At 55.3% G+C, this 22466-nt stretch overlaps 10 protein-coding genes across 10 annotated transcripts; 2 read left to right on the top strand and 8 right to left on the bottom strand.

The window, feature by feature from the left end:
• Positions 1-186: 186 nt before the first annotated feature.
• PG998_010586 (Protoheme IX farnesyltransferase) lies at positions 187-1851 on the bottom strand (the record flags this gene model as incomplete). Its single annotated transcript, XM_066877402.1, has 1 exon — positions 187-1851. The coding sequence occupies one exon, from the start codon at positions 1849-1851 to the stop codon at positions 187-189; it is 1665 nt and encodes a 554-aa protein (XP_066726456.1).
• A 661-nt stretch (positions 1852-2512) lies between these two features.
• Positions 2513-5833, top strand: PG998_010585 (uncharacterized protein; the record flags this gene model as incomplete). The annotated part of the gene is made up of 2 exons (XM_066877401.1): positions 2513-2566; positions 3023-5833. The coding sequence occupies 2 exons, from the start codon at positions 2513-2515 to the stop codon at positions 5831-5833; spliced, it is 2865 nt and encodes a 954-aa protein (XP_066726455.1).
• Positions 5834-7162: 1329 nt separating this feature from the next.
• PG998_010584 (uncharacterized protein) lies at positions 7163-9162 on the bottom strand (the record flags this gene model as incomplete). The annotated part of the gene is made up of 3 exons (XM_066877400.1): positions 7163-8299; positions 8395-8504; positions 8583-9162. 3 exons carry the CDS (start codon positions 9160-9162, stop codon positions 7163-7165), a joined length of 1827 nt encoding a protein of 608 aa, XP_066726454.1.
• An 820-nt stretch (positions 9163-9982) lies between these two features.
• On the bottom strand, positions 9983-11812 carry PG998_010583 (uncharacterized protein; the record flags this gene model as incomplete). Its single annotated transcript, XM_066877399.1, has 3 exons — positions 9983-11248; positions 11324-11637; positions 11695-11812. 3 exons carry the CDS (start codon positions 11810-11812, stop codon positions 9983-9985), a joined length of 1698 nt encoding a protein of 565 aa, XP_066726453.1.
• Positions 11813-13022: 1210 nt separating this feature from the next.
• PG998_010582 (uncharacterized protein) lies at positions 13023-13790 on the bottom strand (the record flags this gene model as incomplete). The annotated part of the gene is made up of 1 exon (XM_066877398.1): positions 13023-13790. The coding sequence occupies one exon, from the start codon at positions 13788-13790 to the stop codon at positions 13023-13025; it is 768 nt and encodes a 255-aa protein (XP_066726452.1).
• A 19-nt stretch (positions 13791-13809) lies between these two features.
• PG998_010581 (uncharacterized protein) lies at positions 13810-14304 on the bottom strand (the record flags this gene model as incomplete). The annotated part of the gene is made up of 1 exon (XM_066877397.1): positions 13810-14304. The coding sequence occupies one exon, from the start codon at positions 14302-14304 to the stop codon at positions 13810-13812; it is 495 nt and encodes a 164-aa protein (XP_066726451.1).
• Positions 14305-14740: 436 nt separating this feature from the next.
• Positions 14741-15703, top strand: PG998_010580 (uncharacterized protein; the record flags this gene model as incomplete). Its single annotated transcript, XM_066877396.1, has 2 exons — positions 14741-15134; positions 15198-15703. The coding sequence occupies 2 exons, from the start codon at positions 14741-14743 to the stop codon at positions 15701-15703; spliced, it is 900 nt and encodes a 299-aa protein (XP_066726450.1).
• A 272-nt stretch (positions 15704-15975) lies between these two features.
• On the bottom strand, positions 15976-17844 carry PG998_010579 (heterokaryon incompatibility protein; the record flags this gene model as incomplete). The annotated part of the gene is made up of 1 exon (XM_066877395.1): positions 15976-17844. The coding sequence occupies one exon, from the start codon at positions 17842-17844 to the stop codon at positions 15976-15978; it is 1869 nt and encodes a 622-aa protein (XP_066726449.1).
• Positions 17845-18316: 472 nt separating this feature from the next.
• PG998_010578 (uncharacterized protein) lies at positions 18317-19627 on the bottom strand (the record flags this gene model as incomplete). Its single annotated transcript, XM_066877394.1, has 2 exons — positions 18317-19233; positions 19267-19627. The coding sequence occupies 2 exons, from the start codon at positions 19625-19627 to the stop codon at positions 18317-18319; spliced, it is 1278 nt and encodes a 425-aa protein (XP_066726448.1).
• A 798-nt stretch (positions 19628-20425) lies between these two features.
• Positions 20426-21733, bottom strand: PG998_010577 (Transaldolase; the record flags this gene model as incomplete). Its single annotated transcript, XM_066877393.1, has 5 exons — positions 20426-20822; positions 20907-21138; positions 21208-21499; positions 21551-21594; positions 21658-21733. The coding sequence occupies 5 exons, from the start codon at positions 21731-21733 to the stop codon at positions 20426-20428; spliced, it is 1041 nt and encodes a 346-aa protein (XP_066726447.1).
• Between the last annotated feature and the right edge of the window lie 733 nt (positions 21734-22466).

The raw sequence follows: 22466 nt of genomic DNA, 5'->3' as shown, positions 1-22466 counted from the left end.
GAATACCTGTCAGGGCACGTTTTGCATACATTCGTTACCCCTTTTCGCACTATCAGACCATCGATAGACATAATACAGGCCTTCGACATCACTATTATTGCCCATATATCGTTATACCAACGATTCATCTTGGTGTAAATGAATTGCCAATGAACATAATGTAACATGGATTGTAATTACAACCCCTCATTGATTGGAGGAGGGCAAGAGGGCGACCCCCTGAGTTACACGCATGCCTTCCATTGAGCACGCCAATGATGATATACAAGTCCTAAAAGATGACCTATGACCCATTTCTTCACCTGCCCCCCGTGATAATGATACAACGGGCGCCCCCGCAATGTCTTCCTCGTCCTCCTCCCAATCCTCCTCGTCGTCCAAATCCGGCTCGCCGAAAACGGCCCGCCAAATGCGGCCCCACATGCCCTTCTTCTGGCCCAGCCCCAGCATGATGACGACGGGCAGGTGCCACACGCTCGCCCAGAACAGGCCCTTGGCGCTGCCCTGGAACCCGTTGTGCCTCCAGAAGCGGACCGCCTCGCGCGTCAGCCAGATATTGACGGGTAAGCTGGTCGCCGCGAAGCTCCACTCCGTCACGCCCACCCAGCACAGCCCGAAGCAGATGGGGAAGAAGGCGAGGCTGTACCGCAAAGCCACGCGCCCGTTGCGCGCCGGATTGATCCACGAAAGCATCTGGTGGCCGGCCGCCTTGTACTCCTCCCGAATCGACCAGGACAGGGCCATGAAGTGCGGGAACTGCCACGCGAACAGCAGGGCGGCCATCAGCCAGCCACCGATAGCGTCCCGCGTGAGCAGCAGCTCCTGAAACGAGCCGGTGCCCGTCGCCGACTCGCCGGCGGCCGCGGCCCAGCCCATGAGCGGCGGGATGCCGCCCACGACGGCGCCGACCCACGTGTTGAGCCAGTGCATGCGCTTCATGGGCGTGTAGATCCCGGCGTACAAGACAATGTTGGCCGCGCCGAGGAAGGACACGGTGGGGTTGACGCCGAAGAACAGCGCGCCGACGCCCGTGGCGCCCGCGAGCGCGGCGAACAGGATGGCCTTGCGCTGCGACAGCAGGCCACGCACGAGGGGCCGGTTGCGCGTGCGCGACATCTTGGAGTCGGTGTCGGGCTCGTAGATCATGTTGAGGGCGTTGGCCGAGGCGGAGCATAGGGCGGTGCCCGTCGTCAGGAAGGCGAGTGTCAGCGGCGACAGCGACGGGGTGTCGAGGCCGATCGAGGGCGAGAGGAAGTCGGGGACGGGGTACAGCGCGTAGGTGGACATGGCGGTCAGGACCACGAGCACCGAGAGGCGCGGCTTCGACAGCGAGAGGTAGAGGGAGAACTGGCGGCGGAAGGAGTTCGCCGATTGCTTGCTCGCCGACGTGGTCAGGGCCGACGAGGCATCTTCGGCTGGCAGCGAGCCATCTGAGGTTGCGGAAGGTGGGGTGGAAGCTGGCGCAGATGCTGCTGCCGCAGCATTGCGCTTCGCAGCTTGTCTCCGCCGGTGTGGTAGGTCTTGATTTATATGTCCGAGGGCTGCGGACGAGGAACTGGTGGTGGTGGTACGACCCGGGCCCTCGTCATGTCCCGCAGTCGAGGCCGAAGATCTAGACGCGCGGCCGTCTTTCGCTGCTGGTGAAAAGTCGTTGGACAGGAAGTAGCCCGTCTTGAGGCGCGAGGACCGGGCCGCTATGGCATTGCTCGGGGCGAAGGTTTGGCTGAATGGCCTGGAGGAAAGCTTGCGGGTGCCATCTTTCGGAATGGTACTGAGACGGCGGCTGCAGCGCCAGCAGATGTTCTCAAAGGCGCTCAGGCGGATGGCGCTACCGGCAGGCCATGGGGTCATGTTGGGTTCGGACAGCAGCGCATATCGTCGCGGCTGCGTAGCTGTTTCAATTGGATTCTGTCGTCAGGTCGAGGGGCAAGCCGGCGGCGACAGTGAAGTTCGAGAACGTGTGGTGCCTTCGAATTGCGAACAGGCCTCGGGTTGCCAAATTTAGCCACTGAGCGGCTGTCGATTTCATTGAGCCCAGCAAGGATTGAGCCAAAAATTAGTGACGTCGGAAGCCCGATTGTTCCGCCCGGAATCGCCCGTCTCCTCCAGTGGGGGTGGGGTTTGTTGATCTCCAGATTTGGTTCGTTATCACCAACAAGGTGCTCGCTCCATACAAGAGAATCATATCGGACACCGTCTCGTCCAGATTGAAGTCAAACATTACCAATTTCATTGCTCATTGCCAAGTGAACTGAGCTGATATGTCAGCACATCTCAAAGACGTACAAGCCTGGGTCAAGGCCTGGGCCAGGACAATGCTGAACCCTCCAAAGCCCCCGGGGTCTTCTGACTACCAATGATAGTCTTGCTGTAAGGTCACGCCATCTCTTGACTGCTGGTGCCTACTCCTCGAGATTTTCCCGCAGACTGGGTTTGTTGAATACTGCAATATGCCTGGCGCGCGTCTAATTCAACTTCGAGCTATGTCTGGCCGATCCTCTTGTGCACACAAATGTATGCCGACCAATACGAGCGGCGCCCCAAGTACATGGTCAACGAGCAGCCGGTCTGAGCTCCCTTGCAATGGAGGAAATCGGAAACCAACATAACGAACCTGCACTGTCGCAGCACCGGTTGAAGAACCGGCTGAAGAGCTGTTCCTCTCTCTTGATTCGACATTGGTCGATCGGTGCTGCGGTTCTGCCGCGTGCCATTCGGGTCGGTTGGAAGATTCCAATCCATATCTATCAAAGTTGGTGGCAGGTTTGGTTTCAAAAACTTAACTTCCCCATGGAAGTTCAGCGAATGAACACTGATCATCATCTGGCAAAGTTCATTTCACGTGAATTATAGATATACATTTCTATAAAGTCTGGCATGAGTCCCCCAGACCTGATAATTATTCTCATTCTTTATTTGACCACTACTGCCCCTTCCTTGGTTATGACTCCACGTCCACGATCCGCCCACTACCCTCTAAGCATGGGGACCACCCCTGGTGGCCCTGAAGGGGGTTCATCAGGATGCCGTCGCCGACTTGGACTTCTCCAAGATCGCAAAAGAGCATGACTTCTGGCACAAACTCGCGACCAAGGCAACGTATCTTGAGTGGGAGGCACTTACCTTTCTTCATAAGCAGGGCATCGCGCATTTGGACCGGTATGGCGCGAGCGCCTATGGCACTCGTCGAGCCTTCCTGATCATCTTTCGCGCCTACTGGTCTACGGGGCGTCTGGGAGAGGCCAAGGCGCTGGCCTGGAACATGGCGTACCGGCTGGGTCCCAGTCCGGACGTGAGCCCTGACGCCTTCCTCATATGGAAGACGCTAGCGGCCGACGTGATGTGCCGCCTGCACCTCCACAACCGCAGCAAGGCGGCCAAGCTCTATGGGGACCTGGCGGCGGAATACGCCATCTACGAGGGCGCGAGCAGCAAGTCGTACGAGTATCTGCACCGGGCCCTGCAAGCCTTCTACGAGGGAAAGGGGCGATGGGAGATGGCCCTGCACTACGTCACCAGCGCGAGCGAGTCCCTGGACCGCCTCCGCCGCGCCCCGCCCAAGCACGCCACCGAGACCATCGTGGAGCGCCGGCTGACCATCCTGGTCACTAAGGCGACGCTGCTCGAGTGCGTCGGCAACGCCGCCGCCGCGGTGCGCACCTACAGCGACATCATGGCCACGTGCGCCGAGGACCCCCACGGGCCCGACGTCCACGTCGAGTCGTGGCACCAGTTCGCCGACCGCCGCATCATGGTCCTCAGGCTGATGCCGCAGAACCAAGTCCCGCGCGACGAACGCCTGTTCTCCAAGCACGAGGGGAACCTCACGGGCAGCGGTGCCGCGACGCTTTTATCTTTGCCGACGCCAAGGGGCGGGTCTCATGAGGGTACATCCATTTCAGCACGCTGGCAAGCGGTGAAAGACCTGAAATGCCCTCAAGGCCTGAACTCTATTGGTTCTCGCCAGCCTGAGGGCAAATCCACTCAAACCCAGAAGACCATCCATCGGCCGCCTCCCGGTCGGGGTGCCATCAAGGTCTCAAAGCCATGCGCAAATAAAGGTTCGTCTGCCCCAGCCGGATCGTCCCTTAAGTTTTCCACCAAAAAGGCATATCAGGTTCCCCAACGTCGTGGTCTCAACAACAACAACAACAGGAACAGGAACAACGGCAACGGCAGCAGTAACACATCATCGAACATGGCGTCAGACACAAACGACATGAAGCCCTACCTCTACTATCATTTCGATGAGACGATCGAGGGCAAGGTCCTGGACCTGAAGCGCTTCGACCAAGCCCGCAAGGCGGCGAACGCAATGAACAGAGGCGATTACAGCGGCCAGTCCTTGTTCGATGGACAGCAATTCGTCGACGGCCGGCCGGCCCTCCTCGCGCGCGACCCGGGCTCCCCGTCTGGCGACGACAGCAAGGACGACTGGAGCCTCGAGGAGGCCGAGGTGCTGGTCGACATGGCCGAGGGGGCTATCTGCATCCGATCCGATACGGTCTTCCGCATGGTATGGTGCTACGCTAACCGCTACGGCCGGGAGTACGTCCTCGACGCGTTCGGCGGCAAGGAGAAGGAAGAGGTGGAGATGGGCAAGGGGAAGGGGAAGGAGACGGCGAAGATGCCGTTCGACGACGCCGGCCACTGCGGCAGCCTCGAATACTTCGTTCGCGCGCGGTCCCAGGTCCTGGGCGAGCCCGACGGCGACCTCCGTCCCTCAAGCAGCGACTGGGACGATTATACCATTTCCAACGGTCGCCCGGATTTGTATCCTCCCTTGGATGTCGATCTGACTACCAATCTGTTCAAGCTCCACCGCCGTGCGGTACAGGTGCTGCAGGACCAGAGACGAGAGCAGGGGGTGCGTGGGCTGTTTGGGCTGAAAGAACGGCCCTTCGCCCTCGAGGAACCCGGCAAACCAGCAACTGGCCATGCTCCCCAACAACAGGAGGTGGCGCGGCAGATAGGCCAGCCCAAAGAGGAGGGCCTCAAAGAGGAACGGAGACAGCATGCGTCTGGAAGCCAGTCCACCGTCCCTAGTGAGAGAGAGCTCAGTGTGATTAAAACGCTTACTAAGATGAGGCAATCTAACGCTAAGGCCACGGTTCCCTCGCCACCGGTCTCCGCTGGACCAGCTTCCAAGAACGACCAAAGCGTTCGCCCTGGCCTATCCGGGTCTCAGGATAACTATGTTCCAGGCCCCAAAGGCTTCAGCGACAGTAATATCGATAGCGATAGCGACAGCGATATCGGTCTCGCTGTCGCGAAACTCGAGAGAAAGCGGTCCTGCCCGTCTCCCGCCCCCGCCCCCCACCGGCCTCGGCCCATCGACCCGGAGAAACAGCAGGCGCAGCATCGAGACGAGAATGAAAGCCTAGAAAGCACGCACCCGGGTGTATGCCTGCCGTGTTCCAAGGAAGCGGAAGAAGCACGACGACTCCAGCGCATCGTGGTGCGGAAGCCACAGACGGCGCCGAAAAGTCGACCCGAAGCCACGCCCCTTCCGGACCATCGCACGAAGCCGCAGCCGCAGCCTGCTCCCGCCGCTCCGGCACCCGGCGTGGTCAAGCCGTGGGACTACGGCTTCACGGCGCTGCCTCTGCCCTGCTTCCCGCCGAGAACGACGAGATCGGCAGCCCGACAGACCCCGCCGCAGCCGCCGCCGCCGCGACGACAGGGCAGCGTCGAGTACAGCTGGGAAATCGTCCGGGCGGAGCAGTGCCAAGAGGAGGCTGAGGGCGACGATGCGAACGCCGAGGGCGAGAAGCGGGAGCTCGAGCTCGATGGCGAGAAGACCGCGGGAGGTTCGCGATGCAGCGCCATGTGATGATGTGAGTGGCTTCTACTTGCTTATCGCGTCCCTCATCTCTCTTTCTCGTGCCCGTCCGAGCAAGTAGGTCGCGTAAGGGCCGGGCCGCCTCTTCACCTTTCCGTTGTCTTACCTCGGATTGCCGCCGCTTTAACCATATCCACGACAGTATCTCGCCCGCTGCCTTCGATGCGGGGCAACTGATGCACTCGAGTATTTGAGCACTTCGAAATTGTAAATGGGGAAACGACAAGTGACGCTACCCAAGCGGTAGTGCCGCGGAACGAGTCCCAGTCATGAGCAGTCAACATGGTGTGGGGAGGTCGAGAAGTCATGTAAAAAGGACTTCAGGGGATGAGTGTGTCGAAATAGGAGTAGTAGAAGAGCATTTTACCCAGGGGGTTTTGCCCCCCACCCCCATCAAGAAGGGGTTTGTCATGTTTTTGTTTTTGGACGAGGAAGATTTCGAAAAATACAAAAAAAGTTTGAAAACCCGCACAAACATGCAGACCTTGCTTTACTCTCGTTTCAGCGGTCGTCTGGAGTCAGTACATACTTAAGTAAGTAGAACCCCGAAGTGAGTAGTGACCGGGGTTGTTCTTTTCTTTGCCCGCTGCGTCGCAAAGAGTAGCGTCTTCGTGGTATCAATGCATTCTGTCTACTATGGTCGTCTGAATAGTTTCAGTCGACCGCGCAGCCAATGCCTCGAGGAGTTGTATCCGCAGAGAAGCATACACTTCGCGTATGTCGCTTTTCAGCCAATCGGCGTGGAGGTAAGTTTCGCTCAGATAGGTATGTAGCCCCTTAGAGATATGATAAAACGAATGTACTTATGTTATCCCAGCCGTTTGGATTCCGATGCTGAAAGTGCAGGCGTTCCATATTGGTAGTATTGGATTATCCCCTTAAAAGCTACTCAGTTCAAATCCTGCACTGAAACACACCGTTCTAAAGGCGACATCATCACATACAATTATTGTAAAGCAGGCATGAGAGAATATATCCATTGGCAGACTCGTATTTCTATCCATATCAACTGGTATCTATCAAGATGTACCGAAGAAGAAAAAGCATACTAGGTATCTAGACCACAAAACCAACGCCACGACCACAATGCGTTGAAGATTTAGAGGATGAACCAGTTCGAGGCCTCTACCCAAACTTCCACCACAAGCCTCAATACTGTGTATGTGGATGCCATATGCCATCAGTATGAGAACTTGGTTGGGACCCAAGCCCAAATCCGTGACACCAGATGGGATTATTAATCTGGTCTCATCGAAGAGTGCCCGCCCATTGACACGTATGGACTGTGGGCTGGACGGTGACCGGGGTCTCTGTTTCCCCCTAGTGCTGAACAGGTGGTACTTCACCCGTCTCTCCTGCCTTATCCAGATCAGAAGAAGTAGCCGTAGGAGAAGTATCTTTAGTTACACCATTAGTAGTCTTTGACTCAGGCGCTTTGAGCAACGACTGGCCGTTTAGCTTATTGGCGTGATTTGTCTGTGGCAGGCCGAGGGGAGAAGCACCCTCCATTAGACTGGGATGCACAGCGACGGGATTCTGTTGGGACGACATCTTACCCAGAGCAGCCGCCAACATTTCAGCTTTCCGCATCTCTCTGTCACGCTCGTCACTCTCGGCCTTCTCCCTCTTTTGCTTGGCGGTATCGCGCTCGCGCTCCTCGGCCTCCTCCATGCGCTTCTGTTCGACTACCGCCCATTCCTCGACCCGGGCGACGGCGACGTTCGGCTCGCCTCTGTGGTTCAGCAAGAACCCTTGGAGCTGCGCGGGCGTGAAGACACCACGAGGCACGAGGCTACCGAACGCGGTGGCGAGCGTTTTCAGTTCCTCTTTGTTAACGGTAGTCTGTGCGCAGGTCTCGGCGGCGTTGGGCTTCTCGTCCTTGTCGGGCTCGTACATGCGCATGAACATCTCCTCGGCGGCCTCTCGGTTGATTCTGCCCATGTAAATTATCTTGTCGATCCGGCCCGGCCGCACAAGGGCCTCATCCAGGTTGTCGGAAAAGTTGGCCGTCATGAAAACGATGCGGCCCTCCTGACTCACGACACCGTCGAGCACGTTAAGTAAGCCGGAGAGGCTGCACCTACCTCGTCCTTTGGTAGCAGCCTCGAAATCGGCGGCCCACGGGGGCTTTTCATGCTCTGAATTGGTCTTTGTCTTCTCCATTGGCTGGCGCTTGACGCCGACCGCATCGATATCTTCAAGGAGAACGATGCACTTCGGGGGAAGGGCAGAAAAGAGTCGTTCCAGCTCTATGTCCGACCCCAAGGTGGGGACTTGAACGATGTAAAGCTCCAGGCCAAACATGCCAGCCAGTGCCAGCGACAAACTAGTCTTTCCTGTACCTGGAGGGCCATGCAAGAGGTAGCCTCGACGGTAGGGTATGCCTCTAGAGGTGTAAAAGCGGCGGGTTGCAGGATTCAGGTAGTTGGTGATGTCTTCGACGAGGTCCTTCTTGACCTGCATATCCATGTGGACAGTGTCCAATGGGCGAAGGGGCGCAGGACGGTATTATCCCAGGATTCCCGGTGGTAATACTGGCCGATGGTACGGACAGTGATGAAAGCCTCGCGCTGTTTGTCTGCAAACTCGCGACAGGTCTCCAAAAACCGTTTGATGGGGGCGACAGAGCGACCAAGGCACATGACCACCAGCGGCTCATGACCTGTTTTCAGATGTTAGCTATTTTCAGAAGTGCCACCCAAGCGCGGCAATTGTCGAGTAACCAATCATAAAAACTCACCTGCTGGTGCTACGGCATACTGATCAGGCGAGTCAAAGCCAAAAGGATAATTGCCTTGGCCGGGTACCGGGGGACGGCCCTCGGGAACACGGCGCACGAGGAAGACGTTGCGTTCATGGACGAACCAGGTGATACCAAAGGTGGGGAGGTACGAGATGGGCAGGCGCTTGCCGCCCATGTGGTGGTCTTTGCGCTTCATGGCGACGCGGCGAAAGTCCCAGGCATCGTTCTGGGTGACCTCGGAGCGGGCGGTGAGGATTCGGGTCTCTTGATGCAGCAGGACCTTGGCGCCGATCCAGTTGAGGACCTCGCGGTTCAGTCGGTCGTTGCCGGAGATGGAGACGGACGCGGTGAAGAGACGGGTGACCCAGCGGTAGACATGGCCAGCGACGTACTTAAGCTGCTGGGTGCCGGTGGAGATGGCTCCAAAGGCGGTGATGGCGACGGCAATGGTGGTGACATCGAGGTTCAGCCAGCGCATAAAGAAGTCTTGCAGGGTGGCAAAGCCCGGGGTGGTTCGCTCCAAGACGGAGCGCAGGCGCAGCATGCCGCCTCCACCATTAGCGAGCGGGGATGGCATGGTCGCTAAATGATGTGGTCGACTTCCACTGGAGTCATGCATGCATGCATGTAGAGGATGAAAGAAGAAGGAGCATTCCAGGTATGGTGGGATTGGGTGCTTGTGTTTGCTGGGAGATTGTGTTTCATCCGATGTCTTAGGACGAGGCAGGTTCTTCTGGCTGAAAGGATAATGTTGCCTTCCTGTTCGTTGCCTCAAACGCTCACGCCTTCCAGCTGCTGATGTAGGCGGCTCAAGCCAGGCAGCATCCGCTAAATCGGACATCGGATCGAGCCGGCAGACAGGCGTGTGTAGATCGAAATAGCCTACCCCGCCCCCGCGTTTCCTTCTCGTGCTACACCCATTATCTTCTGCAAGTGTAGTGTTATATCTCTGCGATTCCAGATTCTTCGTTCTAACTATCCTGGCCTCGAGCTGGGTAGCGATGGGAAAGCCGACTTTGCGCAGCCCCTTTGGAGACATCTTCTAAGGTGGTCAGAAAGCACCTCGCCCACGATACCCAGCTGTCTTTATTACATGCCCACGGTGATTAAACTTGAGGTCTGATCTACCCCAGTCAGGATCCTGTTACTCACTCCCAAGTCTCCGTCGTGGCTGACCACAAACATCAGCGATATTCAATGATGGACTAACGATCGTGTGACCCCTTGGCCTTGATTTCCGACAATTAATGGTCCGTTTGAATATGACATTGGTCTTCACTTATATGCCAGGAGCATCGGGGATATCATTCGATACCGCCATCGAACACTTGCATTAGCAGTTTGTTTAAAATACGGGCGTGGAGGATGGCTGAAGATGTTTGCCTTATGCAGGCCCATCACAGGTGGTTGTTATCTGGCCCATGATTTCTTGTGTGCCCCAAATCGTCCTGGGCGTCGTTGTTAGTTTCCTTGGTGCCATGCGAGCACTCCTCATCACTTGCACGAGAATACGCCTCTGTGGCGGACCCCTCCAAATCCCAAACAGTGTCGCGCAACAACGTCTCTTTCGCAGGAAAAGCGAAGCTGAGAGCCGTGTAGAGCAAGATGGACGTAACGAACCCAAACAGCCAGTTGAATGTGTACAGGTTCTTGATTCCGTCGTTGATCTGAACTGCAGCACCGCTGATACTGAACGCCAACCCCGGAATCAATGGTCCCACGGGGACAAGGAACGCTACGGCCGCCCTCCAATTGCACCCCGCCGTGTACGCGTAGCGGCCGTGCGGGTTATAGAGGGCCGGGATGTCGATGTGCTGCCTTTTGACGAACCAGTAGTCCGCGACCATGATGCCGGCCATGGGCCCCAGGAAGATGGCGTAGCCGCCCATGAAGGCTAGGAACGTCGCGGCCGAGGTGAGGATTTTCCACGGCACAAGCACCCAACCTGCGATGATAGCAGCGATGACGCAGCCCCGCTTGATATTGACCCAGCGCGGGAAGAGCACCGTCAGGTCGTTGGCCGCGCTGATCGAGTTGGCCGTGATGTTGGTGCCGACCTGGGCGATGTACCACGCCAGCGCTACGAAGAAGGCCGCGCACCGCCCGCCCGCGCCGCCCTCGAGCCACAGCTCCAGGATCTGCAGCGGGTTCCACATGTACTCCCCCGCGAAGACCTGGGTGCACGACGTCGTCACGATGCCCAGGGTGCCGCAGAGCGTGAAGACGACGGGCAGGAACGGCAGCTGCACGAACTGGCCTTTGGCGGACTTGGCGTACCGCGTGAAGTCCGGGATGTTGCACGCGAGCGTGGCCCAGGACCCCGTCACGCTCGACATGCACGACAGCCAGAGCCAGGCGTACTCGGAGCCCGTGACGGCCGGCTTGAGCGCGAAGATCTCGCCGCCGCCGCCGGCTTTGTGGATGCACCATCCCATGGTCGCAATGGCCGCGATGGGCGCGCCGATGATCTTGATGAGGAAGATCCACCGCAACTTCGTTGGGTGGATCAAGAGAAGTGGCAGCTGGATGATCCAGAATAAGAAGTACGACACCATGCCCTCCGAGGTTATTCCCGCCGAATCGGGGAGCATATTGGGGATGTTTTTGTACGACGGCGCCCAAGCTCGAAGCATGATGGTTATGCACTGCGCTCCATTGGCTCCCTGCACGATAAGGTCTGTCAGCTGACCCGTGGCTTACATCCGAGTGAGGTAGGGGACTTCTTCCGTGAGACTGACCTGAATACCCAGCCAAAACATGGCGAGGATGGCACGGCTAACGATGCAGAAGTATCGAAGATAGTATCCGAAACTGCTGGTGGTAACAATGGAGAACGGCACATGCAGCTTGGCCCCAATTGCCCCGTTGAGAACCAAAGGAATGGCGACACATAGATTGGCCACAATCATGATGGGGATGGCTTCGCGCCAGCTTAGCCCAACAGCGAGGATGCTGGACGCAGTCTCCCACGTCCCTATGTTGATGGTGTCGGACGCCCAATACGCCATGATGGTCCAGATACTCCATGTTTGGTCCTCCAGGGGCGTCGGGTCTGGTACGGGTCGAGGTTAGCCAAGCGACGATATCACACGATTGTGGAAGCTCATACCCATATCGCGGTTCGTCCAGACATGCTCCGGGGCAATTGCGCCATTCTGCTTGGGGATCTCCCAGGCGCTCAGGGAAGTGCATCTTCGCTTAAGGTGGGTTGCGGATGGCTTCTTCATTGCGAAGCGATGTGCCCAACTCTCTGGGAAAATGATTTGGGAAGCCGGGAGATCCTCGAACTCTCCTCAGAGCAAACTATAATCTGAATGACGATGGGAGAACCCCCCGGTGGGCGGCGTTCCTGCTGACGTTTTGGAGTGCCGACCACTGTTGGTCTTACTCACGCCCACGATGAGACATTGTCGCTGCTTGGCTGGGTTCATGGACAGCGATCATGCAGCTCTAGGTCGCATTACACCTAGCATCGTTACACACCATATAGGGCTCCAGTAACGAAGCCCCAGTGAGATGCTGGCCGGGAATCCAATTGGAGGGAGCGGGCTTATCGGGCTATCGTCAGCTCTCTTTTCCCGGCCCTCCGAAGGTCGAGACCGTATCTCGAGCTGCAGGATGACGCCCCCATCGGGCAGGAGCGGCCAGGGTATTCGCATATGCCTGATGGCCATGCATGGAGGGTTGGTGATAACAAGCTTTTAGGCTTATGGCAAGAGGGCGGCTTCATTCCGCCCGAGGGGGCCTTATCTGCTAGGTTTGCGACGCTGCTGGGTGTGCGCTCTTGGCTCGCTGGGCGACTATCCGGCAATTGTTGACCAATCCTTTTCGACCATCGCATAAGAAAACCGGAAAGAACTTAGCTCCGAATGGCAGGCTGATGCGAATGCCAACCCCAGATTCGAGGGGTTGTCTGTACACTTCATTAGCGCATTATAGGGGAAAGCGGGGGGCCTTCATAGCCCCGTAACTGTGCAAAGGCCCTGAAGAAAAAAGGACCTGTGCCGGTTCAGCGTTTCTTCTCACGCCAGCTTCATTCACTCAAGTCAATTGAACTATGTTTTAATACAACTGAATTTTCCGCCACATTTCAAAGGGTTTTCTACTTTGGAGGATATCAAGTTTGATCTCGGTAGTTGAGAAGTATAGATGCATCTACAGGTCCTTTGCCAACCCAAGAACCTCGCCATCCATGTTAACCCAGAATACCAAGTCTGGATGGTCATTGAAAATTGCGTTACGCCAGTAATCACCCCCAACTGATCGGCGCCATCCCATCTGATCCAGATCTTCTTTAGACACTATCTTCACCGTCGAAGCCCTGCCGTTCTTGAGAAGTGCCATCCCTACCGTAAACTTGCTGGAGGTCGTCCATTAGATCAATACCAGAGCGATTTTGGAGCGCGGATTTGTGACTTACTCAACCATGAAGAATTCCTATGCCACTCGAATGTGAACAGCACTCATGCTATCTCTGAATCTGTCAATACGCTCTCTGGTGCGCTCTTTCTGGCACTCATTGCTCTGGAGGAATCTCTCAAGCCCCACTGGCTCGCATTTCGACCACACCCATTCAATATATTCCGGGTTTAAGTGTTCTCCCTCACGAGATCTCTGGAGGACGGCTTGTAACGGTAGATCCTCTTCGGAGTTACTGTCCTTGGCGACGGCAAGCTCTTTCGCAATTTCCATGATATAGGACAGAGAAATGAACTGGAGGTCCCTGATCCTAAGGGACACCCAGCGATGAAATTCATTCGACATCCTAATGCTGGACCAGAATTCATATACCGACCGTAAACGAGTTACCTGAGAACAAATCTCGCGAGTGAGATTGCCAGTCTTGCTATGGGTTTCTTCAAGCTGACAGTCGACAGGGGCATTCGGGAACAAACGAAGGAACTTCTCAACCTGCCGCTCGGCTTTGAAAATCAATCTCGTGGCAACCTCGTGGTTTATGTCTGAGTTGTTGGTATCTCCAAGTCTGTCTTCAGAAATGGCAGAGAGAAGTGACTCGTCCAGATATTCTTCGAGGGCTTTTTCTTGCTTTCGGGCTTCAGCCAGACTTGGTCGAACTTCTCCATCACATAGGCTAAATGTATTGGGAATTGTACCCGGTGCGACAGATATTGCCTGTACTTCGTTTTGCGCCAAGTGCTTCCGTAGTCGCTCTCCTTCGGCTCGTTTCTGGGGGCGGTGTCGCATAATGTCTCCCCATTCGTCTTCAAATCGGTGTAGGGCTTTCCAAGGTTTGTATCCGCTGTTCTTCTTCGGTCCTGAGCGCCTCGTCACTGGGAACCACGGCTGTGGCTTTCGGCAGGGATTGGGGAACGGGCCTTCGAAGTGACTGTCCAGAACTGCCTTGGCCCCTTTTCCTCTCTTCTCGCCCATCCGAATCACTGTCGCTGTCATTATTGCCGTCTCCGATACCACGCGACTTCTTGCGGCTTTTCTTCTGCCTTTCGCTCCCACCCTGGACCACTGGTTGAGATCTTGGGGGCGGCATCACATTCACGGCTCTGGCATGGTTCGCTTCAACATGGACAGGGACCTGACGGTGGGTTGGTTGGGGTAGATCAATGCTGTCGCTCGTGTCGATTCTTTGCGAAATCTTGGCCTTGGTAAATGCCTTTGCCTTCATAGCACTGATTGATTTGACACGAAGGGAATCCTTAGCATCTTGTTGTGCTACATCGTCAGAAGCCGAAGGATTGTTCATCCTGTCCCCAGAGGTCTTGAGCACCCGTATAATGAAGTCGGGGATTGAATTATATCGATATGTAGTAGGCGGATGGAATCGTGGTCATCAGTTGCGAGCTGGAGCGGTCAGGGGCTTGAGGGCCTTTGGGTTGGGTCCCAATTTATCAGTATTGGCCGGTGCACCTAGGCATCAAGGCATCTCTTCAGGCAGCTTTGGCAGTCCACGAATGGTGGCTATGTTCAGATCAATGCCGATCTACTGACCGAAAACGTCCTGTAATTGGCCGAGGGTTGGTGCCAGTGAGTGACAAGACATAGACGTACGACCCTACACTGCTTCGCCCTTCTATGGGTTGCACCCAGTACAACAAACCTCGAACAATAATTCCCTGCGCCCACCCGATGTAAGATTCACCGGAAACCGCATCGTATCCTTCTAACAGTCAGAAATCCACATGATGTCGTTGAGAGTAGAAACACCAATCTCAAACAGCTCGACTGTTAACCAGTCAGCCCAGGCAACTTCACCAAGCATCCAAGCACAATTCATCGAACCCAATGAGCAGGACATCCAAGCGAAGCCATGGAAGTATGTTGGCTATCGCAGGTACAGCGAGTTCCTCGCGTCTGATGACGATCTTCTGATCTTCAGGCGGTTCAGCGTGCTTAACACAAGAACACTCCTATTACTCCAGGACAAAGTCTGCGAGCTGGAAGAGGAACTCCTCAAGAGCGATCAAAGATACGGAAGCAAGGATTCCGAGGATCTCAACAATGGAACATTTCGTGAGGATCTCCCAGATCGCGCAGAGCTGTTAGGCAAGCTGGCGAGCGCCCTTTCTCAGTACAGTACGTTAGTCCTTCGTTGTCACATGAAACGTGTTCCGCGACCACGCTATTGACATAAACAAGACACATTGGTCCTGCAGCAGTCAGCGTTGCGGAAAATTCCAACAGCGCCAGAGCGGGATATTAAGAATATTAACAGATGGCACTACAACCATGGGTATCAAGCCATCGAGAGCGAAGAGAGAAAGTACCTCGAGCAGAAAAATGACTTGATCAGCATAACCGAAAAAGACAAGATGCCGTTGAGGCAATTCATTGACAGGTCTCGTCGGCTGCGTACTTTACGAATTTGGCAGCAACCGAACAGCGACAGCATCGCAAGCTCCGCTCGCGAACGCGATCAAGACGTGTCCTACTATTCTGACCAGCGGATCGACAGCTTTACCTCGCTGACCATCGTTCTCATTGGTATCGCCATGCTTCTTACCCCTATCTGGATTCTTCAAGCACTGCAAGCACCGACGACGAAGCTGGTCGTCATCACTATCTTCATCCTGGCGTTTTTGATCACGCTGTCCTACGCAATGGTGACAAAACCATTCGAGGCACTGGGTGCTACTGCTGCGTGAGTTACACCCGAGATATTTGATTATTCCTAGACGACTGTGTTGACTATGTTATAGATATGCTGCAGTACTAATGGTATTCTTGCAAGTTGGGAAAGATGCTTGAAGAGGTTTATGTTTGCGCTCATACTTTAACGGATTATTTTGTTTTGCAACTTCCAAAGAAGAAATATTGGAACCTGTTATGACTCAAGAAGTACCCTTGGCTGTTGCTCGCCATAAGAATCTGATCTTAAATTATAGCATCGATATCGTGATAAAACAAGCTGCAAGCCTTATCGAAGAGTGATCCTGCCTAGTTCTGCCAGCTCTAGGCCCCGGCCGTGCATGAGACCGTGAACATAGGCACCCCCAATAACTAAAAACTCCTCTTCAGCCTTGGTTGTCTCCCCGAGGCCCTTTTCATCCAATTCAAGAGAGCTGCCATCCGTCGGAGCTCTCCTGAGAATAAATGGCGTATCCGCACCAATCAACAAGGCCACGTAGTCTCCCACCTCTGTTTCCGCGGGAACCAGCCCCATCCAACCTTTTGATGTGAACGCCATTCTGCTGCCGGTCAGGGCTACTGCGCATGAATCAAAAGTGTCGTGATGTGTGTAAATGGATCCGTCTGATCTTTGCTGAGGCTCATCACCGGGCAGCAACATCATGAAAGGAGACCCCGGAGAACCAGGTGAGATCGCAACGCCTTGCGAGTCATAATCGGTTACCAAAGTTCGCTTGCAGGCGTTCTCCAGAGGTTCGTTGTCGTTTAGGGGATATGTCGGGACATCGTGAACCTGGAAAGAACGCGGAGCAGTGGACTCAGCGTCGAGATTCCCCTGTGCAAGGGTACGAAAGCATAGCTGCATACATGATTTTGCAGCGTCGACAATAAGCTCCTCGCCCGCGAAAACCACCCACTGTTGGCTCCTGGCATCACCAAGAGTGGTTATGGTGTCGAGACAGGCACCAGTAAGGTGAAGCTTCTCGGTGATCCTATTTAGTGACCAATCGTGGCTAGATAGCCGCAGCTTGTTTGAGGCATCATATCTCTCGCCTCCTTGAAAGTCTCCCGCAACTTGTTTTGGTCCGGTGGCTCGCCAGTCAGGTATCCACGATGCGCAGGAGGTGTCTTCGTTACTCTGGTAACCGGCATAATTCAGAATTGATAGATTGTCATGGGTGTGGATATGTGCTTCAGCAACATCTCCGTAAACTTTCGCTATTGGGCAATTGTAATCGGGGACGATGCGTCTTGCCTCAGAATGGCTGCAGATGCCTAACAGCGCATATACCTTGTCCCTGGCGTCTGAACAATTGAAGTATTTGGCACGGTGGATAGTTTGTAGAAATCTCGGTTGTTGAAGCCCGATGAAATAATAGATGTCATTGGGGCCATTCAAGACGATATCCACGGTCAACTGATTTACCGCCGAGGAAAGATCCTTCTTCACATAAGATCTATGCTCAAGTAAAGGAATTGTCAGTTTAACTAAAGCCTGGAGCTTCCCGAGTTTGACCTCTTTGCCTCCACAGGCTAAGCGAACTCTTCGATTCAGGACAAGTTCTTGGATAATCCAGGTTCGTTTCCAGTACGGATTCCGCACAAGTTCCCGGAGACCTGCTTCTCCATCGCCCAGGATTATTTCGTTCCAAACCCTTTCGAATTGGTTCCAGTCGATGTGTCCCAACGAGAAAACCCCTTGAACCTCGTTCTCGTTGATGCTCTGTAAATGATGCATGCCGATATCTGAAAGATGCGTGCTAGGCCCAAGCCAGGCAATAACCGACGCGGCGCTGGAGTATATGTCTTTCATTCGCTGGACCTGGACATTGCGTTCATCCAGATCGCACTGATTGATGCAAATGGCGTCGACCCAAAGGCAACCCTGCTGCTGTCTCGGATTGGTGGCGAATTGTCGAAGGGAGCTTGCCAGGTTGACCGTGACGTTGAAGGGGCGACCCATGAGTTGGATAGATTCCGTGACATTTGTGTCTCCCCATACGTAAGAGAGTGCCGTGAAAGATCCCTGGAGAGATCGAAGAGATGCATGTTGAAGGGTGCATTGGACTACTCCGATGGACTCGTCAAAGGCGTGAACGGTGAGGTAGCGGATCTCGTCGCCGCTCAGAGGACTGTAGGGATACGAATTCGACTCCATGCCGAGTAACTTAGATGGACTGCAATCAGATTTGGGTAAAGTTATCGTGGGTCAGTGAGATGTGAGATTATGTTGCTGGTTTTCCTATATACCAGACAAAGGTGGGGGGATGGCTCCCGTAATTATATGAAATCGAAAGTATACCCCTCTTTCAAGCCGGGCTTCAACGCAGAAGCGAACCGTTTCAGCTCTATTGAATGCTGCATCCATGCCTAAACCAAGTTACAGCAACCTAGCGAGCCCTACTTGTAGGGCGATTGGATGCTCGGATAGCCATACGCTGCTTGGGCCAGACATCCATCTCATAAAGAACATGCCAATCATTTACTGTCTTAGTGAATGGACATAGATATACATTCATTTGCCTGGTAAGCATGACTATATGCTGGTGGGCCTACCAAGCCCCGACAACGCACTTGTATATTATTGTACCCCCCCTTCCAGCGTTGGGGTAACGTTTGGAGCCCGACATCTATGCGTCTAACTCGTCGTGGCCCAATAAGACCTCCTGCGCCTCAAACTGGTTTTCCATCGGCAACCCCAGGATCAAATTCTGCACATTCAAGCGCGCACTCCACACCAAGTTCGGCGACTCCCCCTTCTCGCGGATCTCGTGCCCATTCTCCACCGCCTCGATATCCGACTCCGCCGCGCGACGGCCGCGGGGCTTGTGCTGCGAGATGACCGCCGGCGTGACGCTAAGACAGCGCATGCGCGCCCCCTGGTACCCAGGCGGCGTCGGCGTCGTGGTCGCCGTAGCGTCCGTCGCGGCCGCGGCCGCGTCCCACGGCGTGTGGTCTCGGCAGAGGTCGGCCATGGCGTTGTCGAGCTGCGCGACCAGCGTGCCGCCGACGCTGAGGGCGTGCAGGACCTTGCGGGCGCCGCTCTGCGAGAGGGCGTAGCCCGCGCTGCACGTCGGCCCGCCGCTGAAGTGGACCCATCGCGTGCCGGGCTCGCGGCGCAGGTCGCCGCCGATCCAGCTCGTCGCGTTGGCCGGCGGCGGCATCGTCGCGTCGCCGCGCATGGCGTAGTACGTGTACCGCGCCGAGGCGAGGTCGACGACCTCGTGGCCCGGGATGCGCTCGGGGAAGGTCTCGCCGCAGTGGCCGAGCCAGAGGATGTCCCAGTCGTCGCCGTAGGGGGAGTGGGGTGGCGGGTTTTGCTGTGGCTGAGGGACAGCAGAGGCGGCGTCGTGCGCACCTAGACGCTGGCTGGCCTGGCGTGGGAGGCTGTTGGCTTGGAATACGGGTTCCTGCTTGGCGATGTCCAGTAGCATGCGCGTGCCGTCGGCTATGTCAATCAGCTGCTGTTTGAGACGAACGTCCCAGTCAGCATCGTCTTCCAAGATCAGCGCGGTCGAGATGTTTTCTTCAACCATCCTATCTCCCACTTTGTCAGCATTCACGTTCTAAGCATTCATACTACGATACTCCACGAGCCGAGGAGGGTAAAAGGGGTCCCACGTTCGAATGGCGTTCATCTGGCTCCTCCACGACCCAATGCCGCCGTCTCTCCACCCCTGTCGGTCCACCCCCAGAGGCAGCGCCTTGTCGGGGACGTCCACGCCGCGCAGAGCCCGGACCCAGTCGAGCTTGATTCCTGTCAGCGTGCCGATCAGGGACAAAGCATCGCGCTTGTCCGTGCGATCGGGAAGATTGATGACAAACACTTTCTGGAAGCCCAGCGTTGCGTTATTGATGCGCATGACATCATCTCCCTCTCCTTCACCCGAGGCATAAGTAGCTTGCTGTTGCTGCTCGCCATTTGACAGAGACTGCTCCATTTCCAGTATCTCTGGAAAGACATTGGGTAGGGTCAAGGTGATTGTCGGTAGCAGACACGCAGCTGCCAGGGCGACTAACGTCGCAGTCGCGAGAAAACCCAATTGGGGCTTCCTAGAACCGACCTTCTCCTTGGAAGAGCTGGCTGCAAGCGATGAGTTAATCACATCCCTCCCCACGAGCCATACCAGCAATATGGCCCAGAACCATGATGGGGGCTCCATCGTATAAAGTACCGTATAACAATCGCGAGAAATGAAGAAACCAATTGTAGTCACTGACTAACACGAGAAGACTTGGCACCCCGACGCTTTTATGTGGTTTGGGCTTTGACAGTTTTGTGCTGAGGACCCCGCCAGGGGGCGTCTGGGGAACAAACGCCCCTGTCATATTGTCTCATCTCATCTCAGACCTGAAACACAGTCACCATTCAAAAAGCTTCTGCATCGCAGCTTTTTGAAACAGATAAATACACGATGGCCGCGGTTCAGCGCGCGAAAGCTTATCATGGGAGATGCTGTAACCCCACATCCGCTGGACATGCGTTCTGCGATGGTGTAACCCATTGTGCTGCCCGAGGGCACCGAAGATCCGATTGACACGACTGTGAAGTAAATAAGCAGAAATTGCACACTGACAATATACCAGATAATTGCACGTATATGTCACTTCCAGGCTCAGTTTCTTCGCTTTTTATGTTGCAGACTGCCCGCCCACCTTGTGCATTCATCCCACTTGCAATTTGCCATCGGCTCTTTCCGTCGACCCTAGACTACTAACACTACAGACAGACATCACACCTACTTCTGCGCAGACACCAACTCTTCCAACTTCTCTTGCTTCTCGCAGAAGATGTTAATAGCCTGGATAATCTTACCCTCGCTCTGGCCATTAGCGCTGCGCGTGAACGCCAACCGCCACGCGCTCTCGTCGTCGACAATCGCGCTGTAATCCGCAAACGACCCCTCCGCACCCTGGAAGACGGAGCCCGTGTCGCCCTCCCACGGGTTGGCTGGCGTTTCCGACAGCTTCTTGAGCAGCGGCGGCGACACGGTGATGTGGTGCGCGCCGGCCAGCATCATGACCTCCTGGATCGACGTCAGACTCGCCGGCAACACCTGCGTCCGGCTCCCGGTCTTCTCGTAGAAGCGCTGGGCCGCGCCGCAGAAGCCGAAGGCTTTGTTCTCGTCCACGTAGCTGCAGGAGTATCACGTCTTCGGTTAGCACCAGTGAAATTTTCTTCTTTTTGTCTATTTGCGGATTGGGGGAGATGCAGCTCACGTTTCGTCAAAGTGCACGCGCAGCTCGTTGATGTAAGGCGCAATGTAGGTGCACCCCGCATGCGACGCGAGCGCCGCCTGCTCCAGGCAGAACATGGTCGTGGCTAGCGTGGCGATCCCTTGTTTCTCGAGCTCGCGGCACGCCTGCATCCCTTCCCACGTTGCCGGGATCTTGATGCACACCCTTTTCGGGTCGTACTTGGGATCCAGATCCTTGAAGATGGCCACGATGCCTACATATCCATTTCGCATCAGCGTCTACTTACTCCGTGACATCGGGACATCGTTCCTGGAAAACATACGCTTGGCGTTTTCGATGGTCTTGTCTTTGTGATACGAGTACATGGGATTCGTCTGTATGTGCGAGTAGCCCGTCAGGTAGGGCACGATGCGGAGCGCCAGCTTGACCATCATGACCTCGACTGCCAACTCGGCCAGGCCGACGCCTCCGTGCTGCGCATGGTGCGATTGCGCGTAGGCCACGGCGCTGCTGATCAGCTCTGCGTGAAGGGCACCTCCATCTGCATCGAGACGGGCTAGTTCACCATACGCAATGGCCTGTTTTTGGTCGTCAATTCCGATTAGCTCTCTGAGCTGTCTGCAGATGTTGAACTATTTGCGCCTAGGAGTGTTTGGAGAGCTGACCTGATTGGAAGTGCAGTCCACAAAGGGTCCTAGGTCTCGGGCCACTGCAGTAAAGACTCAGCATTGACATGTAACCCCCTGGCCTGGCATCGCTACTCTGTACGGACCTTCATGATCGAAAGTATCGCAGTCGACCTTGGAGTGGCTACGGAGTACGTCCAACAATGTCTGGGCACTCGCCATTGTGCAGAGGGGTAGATTAAGTTACGCGTGGCTGAGCTGCTGTGGTATAGTTGATTGCGCTTACAAAATTCAAGGAGAACAGAATGCGTAACTGCTTTCAAAGATGAGATCGATGGATTTATTGAATAGCCTATGTGGTTTTAATGTTACGAACTTGATCAACAATGCTTCACCCCGTTCTCCAGGAGTCCACATGACGATGTGTCGGAGTTTCCTAAAACGCATCAATCGCAGCGAGGACCGGAGAGGGGATGGCGGGGTCGGGCAACAAGTAACCACCCTTTTGGGCCGACAGGATCTTCTCTGGTCCATTTAAGGTTCTCTGTCGCATTTCAATTCGAGATGCCGATTCTGCTGTTTTTGAAGATATTATTAGGAGTCGAGGCTAAGCTTTGCCTTTAGCAAACAAGGGGTGCAGCAAACCCCTGCCTGTAGATACGTTTCCGGGCCAGGATCGATGACAGAGACCAAGCCATTGGAACGGGATGTTTTACCCTGGGATGGCAACCTCATTCCCATTCTCGAAACGGCTCGGCCTGGAAGTAGGTCGGAGAATACTATCTATCGATCATTGGATGTCTGGTCTAAATGGATTGATGACAAGTGCAGTCGCAATTGGTCCGAGTAAATGCGCTCTCTATACTCTGTAGGGGCAGAATCAACTGAACAGTCCCAAGCCAAGTCTAGATCGATTACAGCGGGGCCAGTCTGTTGCTGCCGCAGAGCAAACCCA

This window comes from Apiospora kogelbergensis (genome assembly GCF_038363985.1).
Source record: "Apiospora kogelbergensis strain CBS 113332 chromosome Unknown utg000007l_segment0_segment0, whole genome shotgun sequence".
In the NCBI taxonomy this organism is placed as follows: Eukaryota; Fungi; Ascomycota; class Sordariomycetes; order Amphisphaeriales; family Apiosporaceae; genus Apiospora; species Apiospora kogelbergensis.
This window is presented reverse-complemented; position numbering and strand designations above follow the sequence as displayed.